The sequence below is a fragment of the Temnothorax longispinosus genome, chromosome 8 (assembly GCF_030848805.1).
Source record: "Temnothorax longispinosus isolate EJ_2023e chromosome 8, Tlon_JGU_v1, whole genome shotgun sequence".
NCBI classification, from domain to species: domain Eukaryota; kingdom Metazoa; phylum Arthropoda; class Insecta; order Hymenoptera; family Formicidae; genus Temnothorax; species Temnothorax longispinosus.
This window is the reverse complement of record NC_092365.1, coordinates 2,110,077-2,137,978: the sequence shown is the minus strand read 5'-3', so window position 1 is coordinate 2,137,978 and position 27,902 is coordinate 2,110,077. Positions and strand designations below refer to the sequence as shown.

Below are 27,902 nucleotides of genomic sequence, written 5' to 3'. Positions count from 1 at the left end.
GTCGCATCGAGATTTCTCTTTGCCGCTGGTTCCAACTCCAAGAGAAACCGCAAATGTACCGCATTAAATATATTCGCGTATCTTCGCGGCCGCGCCGCCGCTGGCGTTTATCGTCGTCGTTTCCGCATTATCTCGAGGCGATACACGCTGACTCAAAACTGACCCCGTGACTCCCCGATAAAATCCTGGCCGGTTCACTGGAAACGGAGCACACGAACATCCGTCGATCTCTCCGTCAGTGTCCGTCGATTTGGCCAGCGAGAATATTCACGGATGGCCCGAATCCGACGGTGAGTAATTCACTCTCTGCTCACGATTTGCTCACGATTGACGAACGGACGTGTCGCGAAATGCATCACGTAGGCGATTCTGTGACTAATCGGTCCGGTTGTTGAAGCTCGATTATATAATTATATAATATTATATAATATAATAACGATTATATAATAACATGTTCGCAAACGTGCCGATCGTCCTCTCTGCTAATTGTGAATTCAAATGAGAATCTTGGTCGGGCTGATCGCAACGACCACTATGATTAATTTCGTGTAGTGATGATATGTTAACATTATGGCATACATTTTACATGCGTAATATTTAATGAGATCATTTACATACACGAAACATAATATGCGTGACATATTGATAAGTTTTGCTCAGTTTAAATTTTAAATACTTCTGTCTAAAAGAAATTTCAATACTTTTTGGTGCTTTATTTAAATTTTCTTATATGGGTATTATATATATATATATGTATATAGTATCTGAATAGTTCATTAATATTAGAAATAGCGAAGATACCAAATAATCTCGAAAATTCAAATTTAATGGAGCCTTCTCTTAATCAATGGTCTGATGAGAGTTACGATAACAAGTTATCCCGCTGTGATAGTTGAGCAATCAGATTTGACCGTGGGCGAGAACACCCCGAAGCCACAAAGGTCTGCAAGCGCGTGAAAGGACCAACGGCATCATAAAAGAAGCCTGTGATCCGCGACGCCATTCCGCAAATTATGTTTGTCGAAGATCCGCTCGGCAATCGCGCGAGTTTCCGATTTTTCTTTCGCTAATGATACGAACGCGCCTTCCAAGTTTCATCGCTCATATGTGTTACACGCGTGTATTAATCGTACAGTGAGCAAAGTGCGCTTTGTACGAACCAAGGGACCGATGCATGGCAGTACGGTAAAGTATACGTATGCATATTGTAGTAGCAATGGGATTAATTGACGGACTCTCAATGGAGCTTATTAGTGTTTAAGGTAGCTGCGGGACGCCTTAACAAAACGGCTGTAGGCGATATCGATTAGCGTCCACCGCGAAATAGCGTACGTGAATTAATAAAACGTCGGCGCGCCGCTTTTATGGGCTAAACGGCAAACGCAATTTTCAAGGTGGCCTGTTCAAACGAATTCCCGAGAGCTTCCGCGAGCGGAAATTTCAACAGATAAATTTGTGCTAGTTAAAGCGACTACCGCGGTAAATCAGTGGTGACCATCGCATGGCGACGCAGCCAAACATAATAGACTAATTGAACGTGACCAACTTGACGCGATATCGCACGATCACGCACGATAATGATTTGAAACTGCGCTGCGTAATGAACCATAGGTTGGGGAGCGAGTTGAATAACTATGTTCATTTCTATTACGGCTCGTTAAAGTTGAAAGATGGTCAAGTACGAGCAATACAGACGTCGGAAGACATATGACTCATGAAAATTTAAGCTACGTCAATTATCATGGCAACACTAGTAGTAAAATAACTAATTAGATATATTTGTAATGAATAATCTGTTTGAGATTGAATATTACAGAATCTAGAAAAATAAAGAAATTAATAAATAATTAATAAAACAATTAATCTCGTTTAAAATAGATATAATTTGCTGAGTCAACTTTTAAAGATATTATAAAATATAAAGCTGTAAAGAAGGCAAGGATACAAATTAATTAATCACACGTCATCTAACAGAATTTGCCAAATATGGAATACAATCGAGGTGTACCGTAGCTCGTCGCTCTGTGTCCGTACCGTTAATTATTTCGCTAATTGCGAGCGTGGTGACACGCGTAAACTCACCCACGTGAGTAGTTGCGGGTAGGGATATAATAGAGGGTACGAGTTCGACTGTGCGTCATATATGCATCAGTTTTCACGCGTGTGTACACATGGAGCAGCGATCGTCGCCGCCGTCGGCGAGCTCCACGATAATTTCGACGCGAGATTCACGAATAATGAATATATAAGCGTTCGCGGGATGAAACCGTGAGAGTGAATGTCGATCGCGGGATAGATTACGAGCGCTGCTAAAAAAAAAGCAACGAAGGTGGGATCATGAGGTAAGAGAGCATATAGTGATATAAATATCTCAACATTTTCATCGCGGAAACGATAGTCGTCGTGCAATGTCCTTAATGATTTTTTTATCGTTTGGCAGAATGGAAATTATGTTTAATGGCGATTAATTTTATAACGGGAATTAAGTGGGGCGCTTGACACGCACGAGAAGTCTTTCACTTTCTCAATCTTCTTATACGACTGTCTACAGAAACGGAAAGAACGGTTTCGCTGAAATATTTAAAAATTGAGCTAGATACAGATCTGGAAAATAATTACACTGGACCATCAAAATAATTATGTAGGACGCTCAAGACTGATGATAATGTTGCAAAAAGTTTTGACATTCTAGCAACCAGCTAGAAAGTCCAATACATCATTTAGTTCAATATAATGATTCTCTGTATTTATCTAAATTTTTAGATATACTTCAGCAAAATCGTTCTTTTCGCGTATGCATTTCACCACGTTCTCGCGTATGACTTACACGAGATGTGTAATTTCAAGATTTTAACCAGGAAATTCTCGAATCTCTCGTATACCTTGGATTTCACAGGACGGAGCACTTCCGTATCCGAAACGCGCGATAGACGGAACGGCTTGCGCCACGTGCCGAGAGTATGAGAGAGATAGAGAGAAATAGAGAGAAAGCACATCTCTCGAGTGCCGCGCTTTGCAATTTCCGGCTCCGCAGAGGGTCGTGCACCGTGCGCGCTGCTCGCTCTTTCTCGTCTCGTCTCGTCTCGTCTCGTCTCTCGTCCGCCTCGCCGAGCTAGCGTTCTAGAAACCTACAGCCACCTACGTGTCTTGCGAGTGCCGATCTCGAAAGCCGGTCGAGGCAGATTGGCACGAATCCCGACCCAGTTCTCCCAGCTATTTGACCGTAATCGTAATCGGATGCGTCAAGCGTGGAATTTGCGCGCGAACATATGCGGCACGCGCTTCGACTCCGCACGTGGCTGCAATAACGTTTCATAAACTCATCATTTTAACACACTTGCACTCATGAGATTTGTGTCACATAAATCTTTTAAAAAATAAACGTGTTATTTTATTTTTCGTCGATTAATCATTATCTGTTTAATCATTTTTTTCTTTTATTTGTATTCCAATAAATTGTTTATATATATATATATATATATATATATATATATATATATAAATGTTTTCTCCACGTATTCTTATACCTTTCACTTAATTGTTATTCATGTTCAAACTTTTATCATTTTTATTTATTGTTATCAGCATCTTTCTGGTACGGCAAAGATGTCTATTAATTATAGTAATCAAGTTGTATGAGTTGTTTTGACCAAGCATCTTGACACTCAATCTCAAGCGTAATTTAATTTCTCACGCGCGATCGTTCTGATCATAAAATATCACGGACTTGTGCGCAGCCGCAGAGGGACGCAATCATTCAATAAAAGCAGATGAAGCGAGAGAAATTCGATGTTGCCCGATTATTAAATATATTGAGACATAATTATAACCAACCTCTTTTCTATTTCGCAGAAATTGCTTATGGAAGAGTCTCGAGGAGGAGACAATAATTAACATTCTCACGATCCCTTTTCTGTGATACGGAAAAAATTGCTTCTCCATCGCTGAGAGAATCGAGTATCGTTAGCCGCGAATAATTTATGCAATAACTATTATATTATGTCGTTGAATCCGCACGATCGGTTTCGAAAACTGTTGCAAGAATCAAAGAGATCTAGTTCTAGTTCGCACAATCTATCAACACGATTTTATATAAATATTAATCAAAGGAAAATAATAATTTTAGTTTATCAGTTAAATATATGTTACAGTTTTATTACTTGTAGAAAAATAATCCCGATATCTTTTATTCAAGAACTAAAAAATTTCTAGATCTTTCCCAATTGCAGTTCAGTCGCGATTACAATACAATCTCCGTTCTCCATTCGCGATTGCGAAATCATGCCCGATCCGCGATCCACTCGCGATTATGCATCTCTGCTTTATGGGTCTATGTAGCACAAGGTATTTCTGCGGCGATTTATCGCTTCAAATCGAGTTCAACAATAGCGGTCGGAAGAGATCGGCGGGATTCGTTCGGGTTTGGATCATACAACTCTCTTTCTCTCTCGTTGCTTTTCAGACGAATTCTGACAATAGCGCTTAAGAGATCAACTGAGATTCGCTCGGTTTCGCGGTACTGTCAATTGCAGCAATTTTCTTGCTGAGCAAGCGAGGCGTGAATTGAAGGACAAAATCGCTGGAATGTCATTCGCGTATTACAAATCTTGCACGAATGTTAGATAATGGTTTTATATAACTGTTACGTTTTATACCAACTTTATATAACTTTTAAATTATTTATACTGTTTAATAATGATTAAAATGTATCAGAGTTTTCACAGAATACTATGTGATAAAATAAAGCAATGATGATCACTTACATATTATAAAAATGAACATCGTTGAGTAATTACAGATAGCTTTTACGAATTTCAAATGCATAAGACGCTAAGTCGCTTTATGCATTTAGAATAAGTTTGGGGAATAAATATAAAATGTATGAAATGTTACAGACATTCCAAAATGTTACTTTTAATACTGACGGCGAGTCTCCTCGCCGTGACTCACGCCGGATGTCCCATGAGGCCAACGGTGGAGCAAGCTTCCGCGAGCAGGACGGTGGGTGACGGTGGTTATAGAATTCTCATCAGCGGACAAACAAACGGATACATCCCGAATGCAGTTCACACGATTAGCCTGCAAGGTTGTATACACCTAAAAGATTGTTAAAAAAAATTCGTAAAATAGGAAACGAGATGAAGAACGTAAACGCAAGATTTCTAAAAAAAAAATTCGTATCGACTATGTATCGTTGTTACGAATGATCGATGTACGTGACTATTCTAGGATCGCAAACACATGAGAGACTGCAACAATTTACGCGTTTCACGCTCACGGTGCATTCGCAGCACGCGCCAAGTAATCCTGCGGCTCGTGTCGGTTACTTCCAACTGTTTCCGGATTCTTTGACTACCTTCAACGAGGACTGCATTAACACGATTTCCGAAGCGACCGATTACCCGAAATCTGAGGTAGAAATACGAGCTGATATATGCGTGGCTCCTTTAAAAAAATTATATTACATAATATTAATATCTTCTTTGCTTCTCCGTTCATTTAATAACTCATTTTCTTGACAGATCCAGGTGATGTGGCGGGCGCCACAGACCGGCTCCGGATGCGTCATTTTCACCGCGATGATTTTGGAGAACAATGTACGATGGTATGCGGAAGATGGTGCTCTTACCAAGACCGTTTGCGAAACGGTAAACACGGAAATCGAGAGTGCTAACGAGACTAGATGTTGCGCTTGCGACGAAGCAAAGTACTCGGTAAGTTATGAAATCTTTCGATAAGTTCGACAGAGATTGATATAAGAGAATAGATTGCGCAATTTTCATTTTTATTTTAACTTACATGTGCATTTTGCCGAAGTTGCGATGGTCGATGAATAAGGTATACAGGCCACTAATTAGTCAAAGAGTCTGGTCGTACATTTTTTCAGTTAACCATGGAGGGTATCTGGTCGAATAGAACTCACCCGAAGGACTTTCCGTTTTCTGCCTGGTTGACCCATTTCAGCGACGTCATCGGTGCATCGCACGAGCCGAATTTTTCCTTCTGGGGTAGAGATCATATCGCGACGGACGGTTTTCGACAACTGGCCGAGTGGGGTTCCGCGACGGGCGTGGAGGCGGAATTAAGAGAGAAATCCAGACACCTTAGAACGCTTATTAAAGCCGCCGGTCTTTGGTACCCTAATGTTAATACAAATACGACGACGAGCTTCAGGTAAACATTACCCGCTTATAAAAAAGAGATTTTTTATGCGTTAAATTCGATTTTAATATTTTATAGTCTCTAATAATAACTATTATTCTAACTATCAGTTTTTCTTTTCACGATTTTTCAGGGTAGATCGAAAGCACCCTCTTCTCTCGGTGGCTTCAATGCTGGGTCCGTCTCCCGACTGGGTGGTAGGTGTGAGCAAATTGAATCTTTGTCAGAAGGACTGCACGTGGACGAGGAGTATGATAATCGATCTTTATCCCTGGGACGCCGGAACCGATAACGGCATCAGTTACATGTCGCCGAATTCCGAGACGAAACCGCGCGAGAAGATGAAGCCGATAACGACCCTCTATCCAGAGGATCCGCGGTCACCGTTCTACGATCCGTCCGGTAGGCCCATGCACCCATTGGCCAGACTGTATTTAAACCGGGAGAAAATTATTCCACGCGGATGCAGCGAGGAACTTCTGCAGCAGCAAGTAACCGAATTGGAAGTGGCCGAGAACACTGAGGACACGTCGAGACGTATGCATATTATGCCGTACAAATATTTTTAATAGCCGATCTTTTTAAAAAGCTATCTAAGGAATATTTCTTTTTATAACTTTGTCATTCGCGAAGTTTTAATGGCGTCAAGCGTTAATGGAGCTACTCGCAATTAAGAATTATGAGCATAATTTAACTTTATCTCTAAATTTCAAGCGGAGTGCCACACAACGGATTATTCGCCGTGGTCGTCGTGTTCAGTGACCTGCGGTAAAGGCTTAAGGATGCGCACGAGGTCTTACAGAATGCCGGAGAAAGCCGCTATGTTCAACTGTAACAGACAGCTGGTTTCGAAGGAGATGTGTGTCGCGTCCATTCCCGAATGCTCGTGAGTGCCATGGATTCACAAGTTTTTATGTCTCAATAAAGATTAAGAAATTGTCGAAGCTCCACGAGAGTCAAACTGAATATAATATTTTACGGATAATCGCGTTAGATTTAATTCTTCGCATAACGCGATCACAGACGCCGGGGTGTCATTTCAGGGGCGAGGAGGAGAGCGACGACGACGTGATTTTGCGGGTCGACCCGCTTTGCGAGACCACCGAATGGAGCGAGTGGTCCGAGTGTTCGAGCACGTGCGGGATCGGCCTGAAAATGCGAACGAGGAGATTCCGCGACCGTCGCGGCCGCAAACGGTGCACGCACGTGTCGCTCGTCGAGAAGGAGAAGTGCATGGAGCCACCGTGTCAGGCGGGAACGGAAGAGCAGCTCGATCCTGTGTGCAGGGTGCGGACTTCGAAATCTATTTGCCCGTGAGATAGAGATTAATTGTACGATAATTTACAACGTTCGACGGCGATAATTTAAGGTGACGGACTGGTCCGACTGGTCGCCGTGCAGTGCTTCCTGCGGCAAGGGGGTGAAACTGAGGACCAGGCTGCTGATAGTCGACATGTCGCTGCAGGCGGAATGCTCCTCGCGCGTGGAATTGATCCAGCAACGGCCGTGTCTCGTTCAGTCGGACTGTACATTTGACATGGCAACGGCAAAGGGTAAGAAACATGAGAAATTTTTACGTCCGGAGAACACAGAGAGAGTTCTCTTCCTTCGGCAATTCAGATTAATTAATAATCTTACGGCCATTCATCCATGTCTCTTTTCAAGTTGTGTGTATGGAGGAAGCAGATCCCGGCCCGTGCAGGGGCTACTTCCAGAGGTGGGCTTTCAACCCGCGGAAATTAATGTGCGTGCCCTTCGCGTACGGTGGATGCCGCGGCAACCGGAATAATTTCCTAACGGCGGACGAGTGCGGCAATACCTGCGACATCGTAAGTATTGAATGTTTTATCGAAAATCACGCACGCGCGCGCGCGGGAATGGGGTGTCATCTAAATTCTTGTTTCCAGGTGCGAACTGCTCTTACCGGCCAGGCCTTTAACGAGACCGTAAACCAAAATCAAACACCTATCGACTCGCTGAGTCCACCTCCTCCTCCATCTCCCCCTGTGGATTGTGTGGTAACCCGCTGGTCAAATTGGTCGCCGTGTAGTGTCACTTGTGGTATTGGACGCGTCACAAGTTACCGTACCGTCGAGGTAAGCTAATTGGCCGGGGGCTATTAAGCGCGCATGTTATTATTTGCGGAATTTGTGGTATACGCGGCTCGCTGAAATAACATAAACTGTCGCGTGTCAACATTATTAACGAAATATTACGAAGCTTTTGTACATGGCATTACTACGAGACCTATCTGCTCTAATATCTGACGATATCTTGTTCGCGCAATTAGCGAGAGGCTGCAAACGGTGGCCGTCCCTGCCCGAAGAAGCTGCATCGTCGTTATCGTTGCGAACTGGCGCCGTGCGAGTGACGAATCAAGAAGAAGCTCTACATTCGATGGCATTTAAATTAGGATATACGTAGTAGAATAAGGATTACTCAGGCAAAGGATCTGTCAAAAAAAGATAGTTTAATTACATCTGCAAAGAGGTAAATCTCTGTAAATTTTTAATCTTAGAACGTACGAGACCTAAGCCATATACACGAATGCATAACGTGGATTATTGTGTCCCGTGCGCAATTTGATTATTTCTTAATATTTTTCCGGTCGCGATTTCTTTTTTTCTATGCCAAAAAGCGCTACGGCAATGAAAAAAATAATTTGATTTAAAATATTTAATTGTTAAAAACATTTTGGATTAGCGTGTGTATTGGAAATGAAATATTTCAACACGCCCCACTTCACAAAGCGATCCACGTTGAACATTCAAATTAATATTAATCGATGGCTTTATAGACTATCAATGTACATTACTGCCAGCCCTCTATTGCCAATATATTTGCCTCCTTTTAAATTAATCGCGTTATAAACACTGCGCTGTGCTCTATCCCTTCTACAAAATGTTGGATACAGAATAAACGGATTATCAGAATAAATTATATTTTATTAATGGTCATTTCGTTTGCTGCCTGCTGATTCCCATCGAATTTCAATCGACACTGTGAAAACGTGGAGTCGACGTAGTTGTTTTATATCGGCTAAAACATTTGTTTTTCGTAATATATATCCGTTCAAATTTAATGTATCCGAATTCCGTCGTTTGTAAATTAATATCACATCTATCAAACGTGAGACAGTTAACCGTAGTATTAAATTTCTGACACTACCGATCGAGTGGAATGAAGAGGTCGTTTGACACAATTTGTTCATGTTATGTCACAAATAGAAAACGCGCTTGAAATTCAATTCGGAGTTAGATATCCAATTGATTCTCGCCTCTCGCTATTCTCACGCTTTTGCAGCTACACGTTTTTGAAACGTGGCACGTCGCCTCGATCAACATACGATTGCTCGAGTGATGCCCGCAGCTGCTACGCTTGTTGTTCTTACGTAGAAATTCATGCATCTATAATTCACGGCGGATCCTGAATTGCAATCAGCTGTCTTTGGAAACTGTCCAAAATCCGCAACTCTGAGGGAATTTTCGACACCGCTACGATTTTCCATTACTCATTTTCCATTCTCATAACGCGTATGATCCATGCGTTTTCGTAGGAAGTATTACGAAACGCATGCGACACACTCATGTGGCTAATAGAAAAATTCCGCCACTTTCATACACTTGTAATCTGTGAGAAAATTCGATCGGATTCGCAGGACTGTCATTTCATTGCAAATAATTCCGGGCTCTATTTCGCGCCTATTGAAATCAGTTGGTTCAATTTACATTTCGTTCGCAGTACTTTTTTCCTTTCCTTTCACAACAAACACTCGCTATTTATCGCCAACTGGAAATCTAACTTCACACAGTTACATTAATAATCTCATATAAATAATACACGTAGGTGGTATAATGATTAATAAATCACTATACATCTACCAAGAGCCAAACCATATGCTTTTTTTAAGAGATGATACACTAGGTCTCTATATAATATCACTCGTTAAACAATAAAAATTTCATTCATAATGCAACATTGTATAATTTTTTAAATTTATCAAATAACTCCTATTAAAAATTTACCTTTACTTAAATCGCTCCATTAACTCGCTCACAATCCTATATTTTATTTAAAGAAATATTACTTCGGCGGTTTGATCCGCTTGGTAAATATATAGCGCTTCAATAATGACTATATATCTCTCTTACGGCATTATCGAGACCGCGGGAAGATCCATGACGAATAGGGGGGGACGAAGCGAGCGAGCAATTGGACAGTGCGCCCTCAGGGCGACTTGCTTCTCAGGAACTTACCTGTGGTGCTGATCGCGCGATTCGTTCGACATTAACGATAGTAATAATTGTTATTAACGTACATACACGTAATATCTAGGAAATAGTCGTAATACCTCTAGGACTCTCGTTTCCTTAGGCCACTACTCGACTATGTACTACCGGCGTGTTCTTTGGTCGTGCCACTTTGCTTCCTGCTCTTCTCGCGAGAATCGATTCGGCGTATCTCGTCAATTTGACTCGACGTAACGAAAGATTTAACTGTTCGATAGTCCAAATACAGGCAGAGAGTAACGCGTTGGATCGTTAAAAGACGACTCGTCAGCCGTTACAAGCTTACGATTAACGAGCAATTAATTCTATGTCGGAATTTTGCAGAAATGTGAGATTTTAAAGATCCAGACGTCTCTCTTTCGCGCAATCTATCGTGCATATCTTACGGAAGAATTATTATATAATTGATTCTCTCAATACCTGTGCGTTTGTGGCCGTTCTAAAATATTGTACAATAAAAGATAATAAAAATCGTCCGTTGGCAATAATTGGTTATCGATTAGTTGTGACTAGAATGGGATAAGTAGATGGAAGAAATAAATCGTTGAAGAAACGGTCGCTTGGGAGGAGCTAGGAGGCTATGAGTTTTGTTCTTCAGTAGACCAGCTCTCTGAAGATGCGATAGATTCGACTTTTGTTTGAGGTAACATAATTCGTCGCGTCTCCCTCCACAGTTAACTTAATAATATAATAATAGTTGTTTTTTTTTTTTCACTCTTTTGTTACGAGATCTGGTTGACTAGTGTTGACTAGGCTACTTGTCACCGACTCACACATGCCACTTCCGTTCTGGCAGTAGTAGTAATAATAGTAATTCTCAGTACAATCTACCGTCGATCGTCGCTCAAAGACAGCCGTGCGAGAAGGTACCGCGATCAATCATATGTGATATTTCATCTCATCCATGTTAACTTTAAAATGGATTAAAAAATACAATGTCGTGCAAACGACGCAAAATACGACTTTATATACAGCTGCTGTTCGAAAAAAGTTTAAATTGGGAAAAAAATATATATGTATATATATATATATATATATAAAATTCACTAGAATAAAATCGTGGATACTCTCTCCTTTTCCTGTATAAAATATAAAAATAAATATATATAAAATATAAATAATAAATATAACGTACCAATAATCTTGAAGGTCAATTTCGAGCCATTATCTTATTGAAGGAAGTGTCCGTAGTAAAAGGATTGGTAAAGGGAAGAGGATAAAAGATCCTGATGAGAGATGGAGTTCCTTCGAGATTTTCGATCGACGTCGCTCTTACGTTTAATCGGCATGGCGCGTCGCGTCGCGAGAAAGGCATCATTGTGCGTCTGCCGACGTCGTCAGGACGATCGTGCCGCATGCGTGCGTGCGTGCACAATCGTCGTCGACGTCGTTCTAGCCTCATGGCCGTTGTAAACGAAGCTCGAAGCTGAGTTCCGACTGATGCTTCCTGTGTCAGCTGGTCGGCCGCCGCCCGTCGGCGACACATCCGTTTCCTCAGAGCCAGCCGGCGGACACGTCGTGGCCGGAAATCGGCTCGATGCCGGGAAGACGTTGCAGCTGCGTCGCCGATCCGTTTCGCTTCGCCGTGATCGACGTCGAGCCGCTCGCCACCACGCTCTCCTCGGTCGTCGACGGCGTTAATGGAACGATACCTAAAAAAAAAATAACGATGGCCACATCGTAAATGCCTTTCGATTTCAAATGTTGCAAATCAATAAGATATTATACAGACATTTTCACAATTTTGAATAAAAATGTTAAATGCTCACATATATCTTGTCACTCAATTTACATTATAAGTTACGAGCTTGGATAATTACTCCCAGCCAAGTGGCGAACAGATAGTTACGTGCACAATAATGCATGTTATAATTGCTTCATCCTACACGCTCTCGTGAAATAATATCCCGCGTAATAATATCGGTTCACCTTGCTGCGCGTTCATGCGCTCGTTGATGGCGATCTCGACGACATCGAGACTGGGCTGTTGGCTCTGCGTGACCTCGTGTCGCCGTGACGACGTTATTGACGACTGCGGCGTTAATTCGGGACCTCGGGTGGGCACGCTGCTGGCGCGTTGCAGCTGCTTCTTCGAAGAGATTCTGGCTGTTAGAACAGTGGCGACCGAGGACGTTGTGCTTGAGTCTGCGGGATTCGTGTTGGTGCTGCTGGTCATCGCAGGCGTAGATACTCTCGAGGCGGAGAACTTTTTGCGCTTCCTCCTCAGAGCAGCCAGAGCCGGGCCCAGGCCGTGAGTAAACATGTGATGCGCTTCGTGATGATGCGCGTGATGAGAATGAGAGTTATGGGGATGCTGCGTGCTTTGTACATCGTGACCGGTCCCCTCCAAAGAGGACTTCGAGTCCGAGGAACCCTCGGAACGCGAGCCGCCATCCTCAGACGCCGGTGAATATACCGAGTCCTCCGAACGAGATCTACCTGGGAAGAGAAAACGACATTCGTTTATTTATAAAGTGACTTTATTATTATCGTTTCGTTGAAATAAGTAAAAAGATGTATATGGAAGAGAGAGATACAAGTCACAAAATTTCTGACAACATTATGAGTCCAATCACTGGGAAAATAGGAAAAATAAAAAATATATCGGTAACAATAAGTACATATCGTAACTTTAAATAAAATGTATAGCTTCAAATTATATTTCATATTTAGATAAAGAGCGTACTATTAGTGACTACACTCACGCGTTCATTTAATAAATTACGAAATATTATTGCACAGATATCGAGAGATTCCGTTGAGGGTTTAACATAATTAGCATTAAAGTAGAAATATTAATGCGAGGAAACTTTCGACTTACCGATCAATCTGGAGACCCGTCCGGCTTTTGCAGCCTCGATCAGAGTGCCCCAACGCTTTTTCCGAGAGCTAATTCTGGTGCCGTGGCTTTGTCGCGACCCGCTGGCCAGTCCAGGCACGCTATTAGTACTTGTATGATGTGGGCTCTTCTTCGAGGTCGTGCCCGACCCGAATATGCCGCTCATGGTCGAGCCAAATAAGTCATGATGGGAGTTCTCATGCTGCGCTTGCTGAAGGGACGCGATGAATTCGGCCACGGGCGGCAGGGTGCCGCTTCCGCCCGGCTGCGGCCCGATGTTGAAACCCTTCATTAACCGCCGCTCTTTCTGGCGGTTTTTCTTGCCACCCGCACCTAAGGACAGCTCTTTAAGGCTACCGTCTAGGGGACAAACAGAAAATCGACGAGCAGCCTCAAGCGATCTACTAAAAAACTCAAAAGAACTTAAATGGCTAAGAAATAAATGAAAACAAGAGATAATCTAGGTTCACGTAATATCCTAATAAATCATAACTTAAATAAATCATATAAATCATATTCGCTAAATTTGATGCATAATGTAGTACGTTACATTAAATATCAATTGCTCGATGCATAACAGATAATTGCAGCAGATACGGGAATAATATGAAAAATATTAATTAAACTTTTTCTTATTTTTTTGTTGCATTAATAACAAAGTAAAACAAAAATAACTTCCATGCTGTGCTTCCCAAAATCTTCTAAAATTCTTTAAAAAACTTTTTCCTTTTCAATGCAGTTTGTGAAAAAATAAAAATTAATTTGGTTTGAATATTTATTATTCAGGCTAACGATTATAGCTATTCAGCATAGAATTGAGAAAGAGGGAAAATATGTGCGGGCCACGGGTAAGACATTAATTTATACATTTTCTCGTTACGATTAATTGGAGATTTAAGCCGACGTGATACCTAGAAAATCGTCGGGCAAATTTCTTAATTAGAGTAATTAGCCCCGAAAGTTCGGATGAATAATGGCGCTTTCTTTAGCTTCAATTTACAAGGGGTTACTCTTGCTCGGTAACTAATGCGTTATTGAGGATAAAATAATGATTGGTATTCCGAAGCGGAATCGCGGAGTTAAATTCAAAGTTTCGATGCTCCGCGTGATGCGATTAACAATTTGCGGATTACCCAGCAATTGCGCCGTCGTTCGTATAATTCTCATCGTTAACTCGGGAACACATCCGTTCGTCGCTGCGACGAATGTACTTTTTGTTTTAGTATCGGAACAATGTTTAATTACACAACTTCAAGAGACGGGGGATTAATAATTTTATTCCGTTCGCATATTACGGATATTCGTTTCGCGAAATAAACCCTACAACAATATTGTTTCAACTAAATGAGAATCCGTCACTCCTTTCAAAGGAAATTGAAAACATTTGCAATCAATATCTGCTGTACATACATTTAACTTTTACGTTAGCAAACACTGTGCAACTGAATCGATGCTTCTCATGCGGGATATACGCAAGGCAATTTATTCCCTTCTCACTTCTTGTTTTAACTTACCGGTACCGCTGCTCGCTGCAGTGGAGGTATTCATGCCGGAATTCTTCAATATCTCGATAAGCTCGCAACGAAATGCACTGATGTCTTGTTTGATCTCGTTCACGTCGTCTTCCGTCACACCTTCGTTTTCCGCCTTGCGTTGCTCGACGGTGACGTATCGCCTTACCAAATTTCTCATGATACTCTGATACCTAAAGTCCCGCTCAGAAGCCTGCTTGACCTTTCGCTGAGACAAGAATCAGAAATCGAAACCCTTCAGTTTTTAAAGTTTTCGTTACAAAGTACATGTTACGATACGCTTGATATAGTACGCCCCAGATTTGTCGAGCCAATACATCACGGATTCGTGTACTAGATTTTTCCTTAGCAAAAATGTCGAACGTCGCTATGATTTATTTTCAATCTTGAGTGTCATGTATCTAAAAATTATTTATTACCTCAAAGTGCAGTATGTATAAAACATCATACCAAGTTGCATAACGATTAAAGATCAAAGTTTTTAAAACAATAAAACTAAGTAACACGTAAAGTTTGCTATACTTGAGAAGCTTTTATCTTTAATCAGCTTGACAAGAAGATTCCTCGTTTTTTTGTTGAGAATTGCTTTTAAACCTTTTAAAGAATCTGCAGATAAAAGTTGGTAAGTCTGAAAAACTTTGTATATACTTGTGCTACGATCTGTAGATACGTACGATATAGCAAAACGCGGTTGCGACTAATAACGACACAAAATTTTTCCTCCATTTAATATTCCTGACAAGTTTACAAAAAAAAAATGCACAAACTTCTGTTCTGACACTTGAAATTCCTCTCTAAATATTCTTGCTACATAAGAACCTAATTTTAAAATCCAAAACGAAGACGGACAGCCCCGGAGAAATACCCCGTAAAAAGCATCCCTCACGATAGAATACATATGTATTTCAATATCCTGCAGCGCTCCCAAATCCCCCGCGATACCGTAGCATTGACATCTTATTCCGCAGCTCGCTGTGCAATACGCAAGCGATAAAAATTCAGGTTCGAAAATTGAAGGAAGATCGACTCTCCGGGGAATATTCTTACAAAGGCAGCGGCGTGCATCGCGGATGCTATTCTGATCTTGCGAAAAATTCGAGAACTGTCTTTCCTACCCTGATTGTTCGCATGTGTTCCTTCTTGGCTGCCCTGCTGTGCCCACAGAGCTTCCGATATATCCATTGTGCGATGTACCAGGCGCTCTTCGGGGTCGGTATGATGTTGAACGGCGGCGGAACGGTACCACCCTCCTCGAAATAGCTGATCCAGAGTTTGCTTCTCGCGAACTTCCACTCGACGTCAGCGCGTTCCTAATTACGAGCAGCGAATCACCCGGCTAATTAGTTTTGGCTAGTTATAGACGCGAAAAGTACAAGGTACGATTTGCCGTGTATTTTCTGTCTGACGTCGTATTTCAAAGATCTCGCGCTCGTTAATTATCACAAAGAATAAATGTCACCTTCATTGTATTATTAATCCATTATTCATTTAATGTGACATATAACTCGAGTAAAGTTTAGACATTTCTCTTCTCATTTTCTTCGTCTTTCTTTTATGTTTTTAGTTCGATTATACCTCATATATACGATAACCCTTGCAAATAAATTTCGCGAAAGCTACTGCACTTACCGAGATTAGTTGATAGGAATGATTCATCATGGCGATCAGGAGATTCAGGAGGACGACGATGTTAATAACCGAATAAGTACCGAACATCAGCATGCCCCAGAACCTGGTGAACACCTTGATGCCGTCCAGTTCGAAGCTATCGAGGTCCACCAAGCCGAAGACCGCCCAGAAGAGCGTTTGTATTGTCTCAAACAGACTGCTCGCGAAATTCATATTGTGTATAACCCAAAATAGATCACAACGCGGAATAATAAAAAATAACTCTATATATAGTTATAAAATATGAAATATTTGGCAGCTTTTTTTATGTCATAACTATAAAAAATCTGATTTCTAAAATAATGTGTCAATTTTTATTCTTTTTCTCCTTTTATTTCAGCAGAGATTTCAATAAAAATTGAATTCTAATTCTATATATATTTTTATAGAAAGCAAATATTTATGTAAAAAGAAAGTCATTGCGTACTTTGCGAATCGGCGCCAAACGGTGCACGCGTTGGGGTCAGCATTGGTGGAGCTAAAATTAGCCGAATGCGCCATCGCTGAGGGACATTGTTTTTTCTCCATGTCGGCGTAATACCAGAGAAGTTGATTGAGACCTGTGATAAACACATTTTCTTTTACATTAATCTTCATCTTGCGCGATCTTATTGTGGCGATCTTTTATTTTCATTTACCGCACGAGAAGGCGAAGAGCACCAGCACGAAGAGAAAGAAGAATTTCATAATGTCCATAACCATTCTCGACAGGGAAACTTGTAGCGGACCGAGATGAGGATTCACGGAGAATATGTAGACGAGCTTTAGCGAGCTGTAACGCAACAATATTCGCTGCATTTAATCTGGATAATACCGAAGTAGTTATAGTAATTTCCTACGTTAACTTCCCCGGTGCAGCTTCTACGTTCTGTCGCTCGGCCGCATCGGCTCTCCGACGTAATCAAAGATTCATTTGCACTTTAAGCGCGATGCACTGGTCATTCAAAGCACGTTCTAAACGCGTTCGCATAAATTTTACCGCTATCGCAACTAAGGACCGTAATTGAGATATATCGCGGTACATCATAATTCGTTTTATTATCTTGCGGAGGTGGGAGAATGAAAAGATTTAGTTTGACGCTTATAAGGTCTATGGGAAGAGATTAATCGTGTTTCCAGCTTATCGCAATCCTGAGCTTTGTACACGCCGACGGCGGAGATGCACGATCGAACGCTCTGGCAATTTATTACCTGAAGATGTTGGCGGCGGAGAAGAGGCCCTCGGAGATGAGCATCGGGTCCCAAGTGTCCCACTCCTCACGCTGGAGCGCCGGGATCTCTATCCCCGGCGCCTGATTCTCGTTCTCCTTTTGCACCCTGTAGTAAGCCACGACCCTGAGCGCCACCGTGGCTACGTACAAGGAGTTCGTTACGAAGTCGATCACGTTCCACATATCGTTCACGTACTCCTCCAGGCCCACGTCCCACAATTGTTTCACCTCCGACCAGATCAATCCCGACACCCAGGCCAATATAAACCTGCGATTTCCGTCATCTGGTTTGGATCTTGTCTTTCAACGAGAGGAAGAACGCGGCACGCCAGGTCGAACTTGTTCGCGCAATTTATTCAACGAATTCCGTGCCTTGCAAATCGATTGGATATCATCAGAAATTTATTCGGAGAAGTTAGCACCTTTTCAACTTTTTGATACCTTTCGTTCTTTTTCTTTTTTCTTATTCTTTCTCTTTCGCCTCTTTCTTTTGTTATTATAATCGCTCGCGCCTCTTTACTTATTGATTTAGTTCCGCGCGAAAGCAGAATCTCGGTGACGTCTTATCAATAACGTGCCAAATTGAACGCGAAATCAGTCTGCGCGTTGAGACGAACATAAATTTGTAATATGACAGGTCTTGATCACCTCATTTCGATCTCGTCATCGTAAAAGGAAAAAAAAACCCTTCGAGATTGCACGCGCACCTCTGGGGTTTATCTCGTTTACCACCGACTTACTGTGTGTGTAACGCTTCCACGTTCTATATTACCGTCTTCCACACGAACGGAGAGTGCCATGAGCCGGTAGATATTACATGGATTTTACCCAGCTTTTCCCGCTTTTACTTCGCTTCTTTCTTATTTACGTATTTTTTGTTTCACTTTTACATTTTTCCATCAAAATTGCTTGTATTCCTCGCGTATAGGATCTCCCCCTCGCTGTTACGCCTCAGCGGAAATACGTATAATGTGAAACGCGTGTCTCGAGTTTACGAATAATAACACGCAATGCGAATATGAGCGCAAAATTGAAGGAAGGCCTTACCATTCCACGATCGTTGGCGCGGCACCTCTTTTTGTCGGTTCGTGCTCCGGTTCGTGCTCCACGACATCGTGCCCCATCCAATTACCGATCACGCTTTCTATCCGCTGACTAGCCAGAATTAACATGACTGCGCAGGGAAAATTATGTGCATTCATCATCGTTAAAAATTCAGAACAGTCGTAATTCGAACGTAGGGTCGTAACAGTAATAATAGATCGTGCGACTTGATTCAGCGGAGATAGAATTCATTTCAGCAGAGATTTAATTCGCGATTTAATATCTCAGACATTTAATGTTGGAAGTTAGAGAGCTGCGATAAAGAACGGTTCCTGACAAAAATTGTCCTCAACAAAAAAGAAGCGTCTACATTTTATATCCAACATGATTAAAAGCGTCTAATACAATTTTCTACGTTAATGATGTAAATAATCAGATGGTGTTGGATAGCGGTGGTCAAGCCAAGGATGTTCACTCGCGGACGGGGGCGAGCAATTAATCTCGGGACAGTAATGTTTCTTAGCCGTCTGAATTCCGCACATTGGTGCACGACTATTATTGGTAGCGGCACCGAAAGGTATTTGTAAACTGTTTGACGTTCGCCACGTAGATGTTTGATCTGCCAACGTGCCGGGAAGTTAAATACGCCGTAAGAAACGCTGTTTGAGGTGCGTGTCACTCTTTCCCAAATACTTCCGCAGGATGAATCATATTGCAAACGCGTAAAATTATTGGGTCGTTGCATATGAAATGTCGGACTCGAAAACCTTCAGCTTATTATGTCGTGTTTCTCTTTTTTCCATCCTCTGATAATGAATATTACATATCATCAAAGTGATTCTTTTAAAAGTATACTTTTGTGGAGATTCTACGAAAATTTTACGATATTTCTCAAGTCCTAATATATTTCAATCTTTAAAAAATTAAGGAATTTACACAATATACTGTATGATTTTAAAATCGTAGTTAACAACAAGCACAAACAATTTAAAACAAATTTCTCACATAGAAAAAGAGTCATATAAAAAAATAGACAATAATATACGAAATTTATAATATTCAAAACTCAAAACATGTTTCTGATTTTTTAGATTTTTTTTATTTCTAGATTTCTCTCTTCCCATTTTTGATTCAAATAAGGTTATAAAAATAATTGTTTATCCTAAAAAACGCGAAAAATATTTTTTAAATTATACTCATTTTGTTGCCTCAAATACTACTTGAAAATTATTGATATAAAACTATGATATTTTATCTGTAATGAGCTAATAACATATGTTCGTTTGTATGTGAACCAGATGAAAATGCATTTAATCAAATAATTGCTCTTATTCTCCTTTAGCAGATAGAAAATTTAGCTGCTTACAAAAACAAGATTCACGTTTTGTTAGTTTCGTGAAAATTTCATCGCGGAATTGCTTGATTATTTGATTAGTAAGATAATGGCGGAGCGAAAGTTTAATTGTCTCATAAACTAATAAAATGTCGTGACAGAGAATGTAAAATAATAGAAGGTACAAATGTATTATACAAAATTTTCAAGAAAATATTTCAGAGACGGTAATTACAATAAGATGTGATGATTACTTGAAGTAATTTTCACGCGTCAATTAGAAATCAGTTGTCCTGATTACTTGAAACGATTGGATTTTATGTATCGATTTCGGAGACGAATACTGTTTCGTGTAGCCGTAATTGGAGACCGGAAAGAGAGATGTTTATAAGAATGGGGGTGGTAAGTATCAAGCTGATTCAGCGGTGCCACCGATATTTCCGGAATGTACCGGATATTTGGGTCACGCTGATCAAGTGTGGCGAACAATCTAGGAAATGGCAGGTTACGGCCGGATGTCGTGCCAAGTGGTTAGATTTAAAGTGTGACATGAAATCGCTCTGACTGAGCGTGAAACGACCGGCCTGTTATCGAAATGTTTCATGTGTTTCGCATGCGTTGGCGTAAAGATTAATTTATCTTGCTCTTCTTTGAATTCTTTGACATACGGTTAGTAGATAGAAAAGCGATTTAAAGCTCCTAACATAATTACTTCGTAAGGGATAAGGGCATACTTACATAGAAAAGTGAAATATGATGCGGAATGACAGATGAATTTGATAAATGGTTTCCTCATAGTTTGGCCGACCATACTGTGAGGTGCGATGATATACGCTACGCTAAAGAACGGGAAAAGGACGCCGATCCTGACGATCTCCAGCGCCTGGAGGAACATGTTCTTCCTTCGAAATCCCGGCAAGCCCTCGTACCAAATCGATGCCAGTAGCTGCTGCACGTTAGGATGCGCCACGAACTGGAAATATCCAGGTAACGCGATATTGACCGATAGTTTCCGGTCATACGACTGGGAGAAGGTGGCAGCCTCTCACGCAATCAGAATTTGAACTGCAATTAGTACCTTCCAACTGTCCACTCCTAATTATCATACATTAACGAACGTCTCCTGCGTCTCTATTCCTTAATTTAATTAAAGCTCGGTCCTTACGTCAGTATAATGCTCCAAAAGTTTGCGTTAACGTTGTAATAATTAGCGATAAATTTGCGATATAATTGTCAGACACTTTACATGTGTTTAAAATTATGAAAAATTTTACGATAAATTTAAAAACAAAACAGCGACCATTTAAATTTTTTATAAAATTTAAATAATTGCACTTGCAAATGCGGCTTCCATTATCGAGGGCTGCAAAAAATCTATTTCTCGTAATCGGGTATAATTTAAAAAATTGTAAGGTCTCTCTTTTATACTAAAACTCCGTACCTTCTTTTGCCTCAGCTTAATGGCTAATTTTAAGCGGTTAAGGTGCATCCGCTCTCCGTGCTCAAAAGCTGGTCCCGTTGGGTCATGATTCAGCAGGACTTCGAGCTCGTAGGAACTTCTAGTGTGGTCCAGCAATGCGGTCGCGAAATCTTGGCACTGTCTCCGGAGCTCCTGAAATCGACGAGGGTTGCTGCCGATCACAACATCGTAATGCAATTTCGAAAACACGCATTCCCTCTAAAGCATCTAATTTCCTAAGACTGTTAAAAATAATTGTCCTAATTTCGTTCGAAAATCTCGGTCACAATTTCTCGATACTCCTCAAGGAAATTCGGCAGATTCTTCACGTTATCGCTTTACGTGTCGGGAATTGTGAACCGAGAAAAAATTCGCGCGCTTGATAAAGCCAACGGCTGATCGAGCTTCCAGGTTCTCTGCAAGGTCGACAAGTGCTCGAGATCCTATCCTAATCGTTCGCCAATCTTGTCTCGAGTCCAATTGAATTCTCGTCACGTACTCACGCGGATATAACAATTTCTGTGATGTGTCCCGCATTGTTAGCCGACATAAACCGAGAATCGCCGCAGGAAGTTATATCCCGTTTCATAAGAAGGCAAAGGCGATGAGAAAATCGTTCGGCTGTAATCTACTTTCGTTATCGATCGCCAGGCAAATGCGGCACGTACATCACCCGCCGGTTGAGAATTTATCTTTTAGAATATTTCGCATTTCAAGTACAACAGTTTTCGAATAATTCGAAAAATTGTTCCTCTGATTGAGCGATTCAGATTTTCTTATTCGTCGTTATTTTTTACAGTTTGATATATATGCGTGATACAAAAGAAGCCAAAGAACAGCCAACGAGCGAATAACCGACGTGAGTGTAAGGTTGCACATTTTTTATCTGGAGAAGACTACTGTTACTCCAAATTGTCTGCAACATCAAGTTACGCGTCTTCCATCTCAACGATATCGTAAACTAGATTTATCATATGGAACACGAAGATACGCAATATGATATGTATAACGTACGCTTCTCTCAACATATTCCTATAACACGATAAATATGTCTCTCTTCGACGTACGCTGCTATCACATAAAGTTTAATATATTTAACCGATAATTACGTTTAAAGTGAATAAGAGCTTACAAATATAAAATTAACTTCGCGCGAAAATTAAGAACAAATAAGGATAAAGTAGGAAAGAGTAGAAGAAAAATGGAGAAGCGTTCCCGGCAATTTATTAAGCTTTATTCACTTTACTCTCAAAGTCGTCTTCATCGAGTTATTCGTCAAGATCGACACTTGAGATGGAACGGTATAACAACAAAATGAGAGCAAAAAAGGCAGAGTTTTCTGAAGAAAAAGTGGGTGAATGAGGAACAGAGGGTCAAAGAAACGAGGCTGATGACGGCGTTTGAAGGGTACGAGAAGGGCCAAAGAGGAAACCGGAACGTTAACGAGACTGAAAGGGAGAAAACAAAGGGCGTGGCGGAGGGAAACTATAAAGCAACTCGATAGCGCCGCTTGCTTGGTGTATTGCTACTGCGAAGTGCGATTTATGCGCGTATAAATCAAAAGTTGTTCAAGCGTGGTGAGCACTTAAACTTTCGCCACTTAAACACCGAGAAAAGACGAGCAAGAGAAAGAGAGAAGCTAACGTAGAGCTCGAGGAACGCGCTCGAAGCGAGCTTGAGAATCAAAAGGAGAGCGGTTGTACATCTGCACGACCGTTAAATTAAAGGAAAACACGTGTTAACCGCCGTGCCTCGCTAACCGAGATAAATTTGTGTTTTGCGAAAACAGGATACCGCTGTGCAAAGAAAGAAATATCGCTGAGAAGCAACGCGTGTGTCTTAATCCGCAGCTTGGAAAGCGAGCTACTTGAAGAAATTTTCATCATTTAACTGCCACATGTTCGTGATGTACGAAAAGTTGTGATACGTAATTTTAGTGCGGTAGAACGTACGTTCGGCTTCTTTCTCTGCTTTCGAAATAATCAGTGCAAGAGACAAGTATTGTTTTCTGTGCATTTCGAGTAACAAAAATTATAAATAATAAATAAAATATACGCTTTTCGAGAACATTAATCGATGATGAATTCGTTGGAATAATAACTATTTAGATTTTTGCACATAAAATATTAATTTTATATAATCTTAGAGTAATCTCTGAGAAAGTATTATATGTATATGTACATACGAGTAATTGAAGAAATTTAATGTCGCATTTTTTAGAATAAGAAATTATTTCGTAATCTTGCTTTGATAAATTGTAAAAGTTTAAAAAGTAAAAGAAATTATAAATCATATATTTCCAGATTCATATTTTAAACGTTAAATTTTCTACACTAATATTCATCTTTTCCCATTTTCCTAAATGTAAGATTTATACTGCAAATTGTTTCTGTAACATTCATCTGACTTTAAGATCATATAATAATATGTTATACAAATTTCCCAATTTTTTTCTACATTTTCGCAAATTTACCAATAAAAAATCGCAAACATTTTACTGCAGCATGCTTTTATAAATCAAACACGTCATTCAATGTATTTATTTTATAACACATTGCATATTGGTAAAATTGAAATATCTGGCACCTGACATTTCATATGCAAAAATCCAACGGACAAAACTATATTGTTCACGAATAATAATATTCACGAATAATAGGGAACACCAATTTCTTGCCTGATACTCGCACTTGAATTCGTGCTCCAAGAACGAGAGTCGTCGAAGTTCCCAGGAGAGTTCGAAAGCAGTCAGGATGGGATCCTTAGACGACAGTGCTATCAAGGACGGCGACGCCAGCGCCCGATAGGCGTTTAGTCGGCTCCTCGAATGCCTCAGGGAATCTTCCATCCTCGATGTCACGCACTCGTCGCATCTAGAATAAATAACAAATAGCAACAACAAGCCGGAATGAAAACAGCTTGCTAACAGTTGCCCGGCGTCACCGTTTCTCGAATTTCCCAGGGCGGCCGTGTGTCTCACGATGTTACATCATCTTTTCGCCAACTTGAGATCTCTTTTATCAACATTTCGACCATTACGCCCGCGAGCGATGGGGAAATCTAAGTTTCGAATCGAGAAAAACTTGACGGCTATTTCTTTTTATGTCCCGAGTTTATGAACAAAACAAATAGTTTTAAACGTACAAAACGAGACGGGTTTAAATAATATTTTTCGTGTAAATTTTGAAAGAGCGCTATTTTTCGAACAAAAGCTACGCGTTATGGGTACTGAATGTAAGTACTCTGCACTCGGTACGGCTTTTGTCCGAAAAATGGTACCTCTTCACTCGAAAAATATTGTTGTTCAAAACTGTTTTGACCAAACAAACGCTATCGTTTTTATGTAGTATATTATGTAATATAAAGTTCTTCTCGTGCTTGTTAGTTACATATATCAATCCGGAAAATTTTCTGCAATTTCAATGCGGGACTCGAGACAAAAAGTTACGAATCTTAATGTAATGTGATTATCACAAATTAAATTTTCCCTTAGAGAGTGGTGATGAAGGTAACGCGGCGCTCATGCGCGCTTAGCCTAATTTAATTAGCTTTTGTCGCGTCTGCACAAAGGGATAAGACGATAAACCGATCGAGGGAATTAATTAGCTCCAAAAAGAGCGCGTCCAGTTAGGGATCAACGACCGGACACTTCTAAAGCACTTGTACAGAGATTAATTAATCGTATCGTTAAAAAAAAATTAACTTTGCTGAAAGAGTTATCTGAATTTTTAAATATTTGCATAAAGTATATTTTTTATACCTATATTTTTATAATTCGTCATCAAATTTTTATCTTCAGCTTAATAAATAAATAAGATATCTCAGGAAGGTTACGTTATTAAAACAAGAAACCTAGATTTTTTTATCGTAACATACAAATCACACGAAGATGCACAAAAACTCTAAATGTTAGAATGTTTGATAAGTAACCCGCGTAAAATATGCAAGCTAATGTGAATTACAATTTATAATACAAGCAAAAGAACAATTTAACGTGAATTATTTTCCTCATTTCCTCTAAGCTCCCTCCAATTTCATAATCATAAAAGTGCTTAATTAATTTTTCGAGGTCTTACCCACAGCGAACGTCGTGTGGCATCGGCAGAGTGGATCCACGATCCAGGAGAATCTTTATAATTTCGTAGTTGTCCTTGTGGGCCGACAGGATCAACGGTGTAATGTCGGGCGTGAACGTGGCTGTATCAGGCGGTAGAGCCTCCCAGCTCTAGAGAATTAAACCGCAAGTCATTACTCTCATAAAATCCTGTCGCTTGAGAGTCTCTTTCCTACGCGCTTGCAAGCAATTTCTTCTCGTTTAACCCTTTTCATATAAAATTATTATTATTCACAAATCGCTTTTTGCAGTTATCGTTTTTTCCACTCTTCGTCGAGTACAATTGACATTTGATCTCAATTGTAACGAGTCTTTTTAACGAGCTTTCGATGGGAAAGAAATAATGTCAAATGACAATGATAACTCGACAATGAAGTGGAGTAATAAGTCGACTAAATAAAGAATATATTTTTTTTCACGTGAGCAATCGACAAATAATCTCTCTCGGTGCAGACTCGCGCTGCCATTGTACCAGCATGATCGACTTAATCAATCATCGTCACGGGTGGTAGACCCTTTCTCTTCATCACGGGGAACCAATTCTCCCCATATAATGAATTCGTACGGCTCTTTCAGACTTCGAATATCATTCCGTTGAAGTTCTGCGTAAGCCGATTTCTTGCTAAAGCCGATTAGAACTCTGTTCGAAATTTCGTATTCTTCTACTTTTTCGTATTGCAACCTCGTTCTCACCCTACCCGGATACCCCGATCTCCCTCGTTGCCATCGCGAACGACTTTCTACTTTGACGGAATCGGAGACTTTATGGAGAGGGAGAAACCACTTGATGACGAAGTAAAATACAGAAAAATCGCTTGTAAAGCGACCAACACGAGTAATCGATTTACGGACTTTAATCAACTTTTATCTACATATTTTACTTTCGCGAGTAACGTTTATGCTAGATTATACCATTACAAGCAGCACGATGCGACGTAAAGCTCGATCATAAAACTAGAATATGAAATTTTGTATGAAACGTTATTCCACATATATTCCATGTAAATCTGCAATTACGACAACACTGTTGGCTGTTACTAATTTAAACAATATACGAGCAACATAATTTAAATGTAAAAAATAATTTTTATATATTTTTTAGAATCTCCAATAAAACTGACTAATAAGTTATATTATATATAATTATTATATTCTCTCTCTCTCTCTCTCTCTCTCTCTCTCTCTCTCTCTCTCTCTCTCTCTCTCATTTAAATGTAAGGTGGATACAGACACTTACATGTGGCTCGCCATTCCTGTGAAGGGTCTCCTCATGTTCTAAAAGGACCTCCACTGCCTCAACGAATTCCTCGGAGATAGCGTGAAGGAGCGCATCCTTGGTATCGACCTTGTGCTCTATTAAAAGCTCCACCATCTCTAGATTTTCATTATCGATCGCCATGAGAAGAGCCGATCGTCCGAGAGGATCCACACAGTTAACGTTAATGTCGGCCTCGACGGCTTTTTGGAGCATTCTGCAGTGACAGGAGGATATTCGGAAGATTGATGAATTGCCGTTTAGGATTCGTAGGTACAAACACTTGTAAACAGAAAATCCCGAAACTACCGGATCTCTTCAGCTAATATGGAGAGACCATTTGGTAAATAATTTTTCTAAACAATGATATCAAAATGGAACATCTTTTATCGGACCTTTTCAATGTTTAGCATTATATATATTTGTAAAATGTTTTAAATTAAAATTCTATTAAACTCTACTTAAAATTATCTGTAAAATGTAATTTTATGTCATTTATTTTTCTTTGAAATTTAATTTATCATGTGCATGTTTTCCAAATGTTTTTTACTCAAAAAAGTGCTTTGATATTTCCATCAAGAAACTTTATTCCAAGTCAGTCAAGGTATCTGTAGTGAGAATGTCCGATAGTTTCAAGACATTCTGTATAATATTAAAATTTATTTGATAATATAACTTTGCTGAAAATTAAGAGAAGCTGCCTTATTCAAGTGAATTCAACTGCTTTCCGTTAAAATTGTAACTCGCTAAAACTGTAACAGAATAGCGATGTTAATCTGAAATTGTGACAGAGAAATTTCGCGAGAGTGAGAACTTAATCATAGATAGTAATCAGTTTCAATTAACATGAGCGTAGCAGAGAGAATTCCTGAAAGTTTTCGAAATCGCACGAGCAAGCTTCATAAGATAATTAGAAGATCATGTGTGCCGCACACACGACCGGCGGATGTTCATACATTTGAAAAATGTGAAGTGGTGTACAGTAATAAATTAATC

The 27,902-nt window shown here is 40.3% G+C and overlaps 2 protein-coding genes across 8 annotated transcripts in view; one reads left to right on the top strand and one right to left on the bottom strand.

Moving 5' to 3' along the window:
* The first annotated feature begins 139 nt into the window (after nt 1-139).
* Nucleotides 140-9,119, top strand: Fat-spondin (extracellular matrix protein f-spondin). 3 transcript variants are annotated; one of them, XM_071786978.1, is made up of 12 exons: nt 140-290; nt 4,896-5,086; nt 5,230-5,414; nt 5,523-5,714; nt 5,888-6,174; nt 6,296-6,699; nt 6,877-7,048; nt 7,206-7,449; nt 7,532-7,715; nt 7,828-7,991; nt 8,070-8,258; nt 8,453-9,119. In XM_071786978.1, the coding sequence occupies exons 1-12, from the start codon at nt 274-276 to the stop codon at nt 8,531-8,533; spliced, it is 2,310 nt and encodes a 769-aa protein (XP_071643079.1). In that variant the 5' UTR covers nt 140-273; the 3' UTR covers nt 8,534-9,119. The 3 variants fall into 3 exon arrangements, with proteins under 3 accessions (XP_071643079.1, XP_071643080.1, XP_071643081.1); XM_071786979.1 differs by lacking the exon at nt 140-290 and adding an exon at nt 1,160-1,185; XM_071786980.1 differs by lacking the exon at nt 140-290 and adding an exon at nt 2,183-2,342.
* The window catches only part of Trpgamma (Transient receptor potential cation channel gamma), an 80,241-nt gene continuing 60,952 nt past the window's right edge, over nt 8,614-27,902 (bottom strand). For 4 of the 5 annotated variants that reach the window (XM_071786974.1, XM_071786976.1, XM_071786973.1 and 1 more), the window contains 15 exons: nt 26,889-27,123; nt 25,614-25,762; nt 24,215-24,410; nt 21,520-21,690; nt 20,817-21,051; nt 18,749-18,875; nt 17,682-17,969; nt 17,129-17,262; nt 16,918-17,050; nt 16,452-16,647; nt 15,938-16,132; nt 14,805-15,030; nt 13,273-13,650; nt 12,381-12,890; nt 8,614-12,103 (listed from right to left, as the gene is read on the bottom strand). In XM_071786974.1, the coding sequence (XP_071643075.1) occupies nt 11,946-12,103; nt 12,381-12,890; nt 13,273-13,650; nt 14,805-15,030; nt 15,938-16,132; nt 16,452-16,647; nt 16,918-17,050; nt 17,129-17,262; nt 17,682-17,969; nt 18,749-18,875; nt 20,817-21,051; nt 21,520-21,690; nt 24,215-24,410; nt 25,614-25,762; nt 26,889-27,123 (3,331 nt within the window). In that variant the 3' untranslated portion in view covers nt 8,614-11,945. The remainder of the gene's footprint in view (nt 12,104-12,380; nt 12,891-13,272; nt 13,651-14,804; nt 15,031-15,937; nt 16,133-16,451; nt 16,648-16,917; nt 17,051-17,128; nt 17,263-17,681; nt 17,970-18,748; nt 18,876-20,816; nt 21,052-21,519; nt 21,691-24,214; nt 24,411-25,613; nt 25,763-26,888; nt 27,124-27,902) is intronic. The other variant, XM_071786977.1, reaches the window with a different exon arrangement.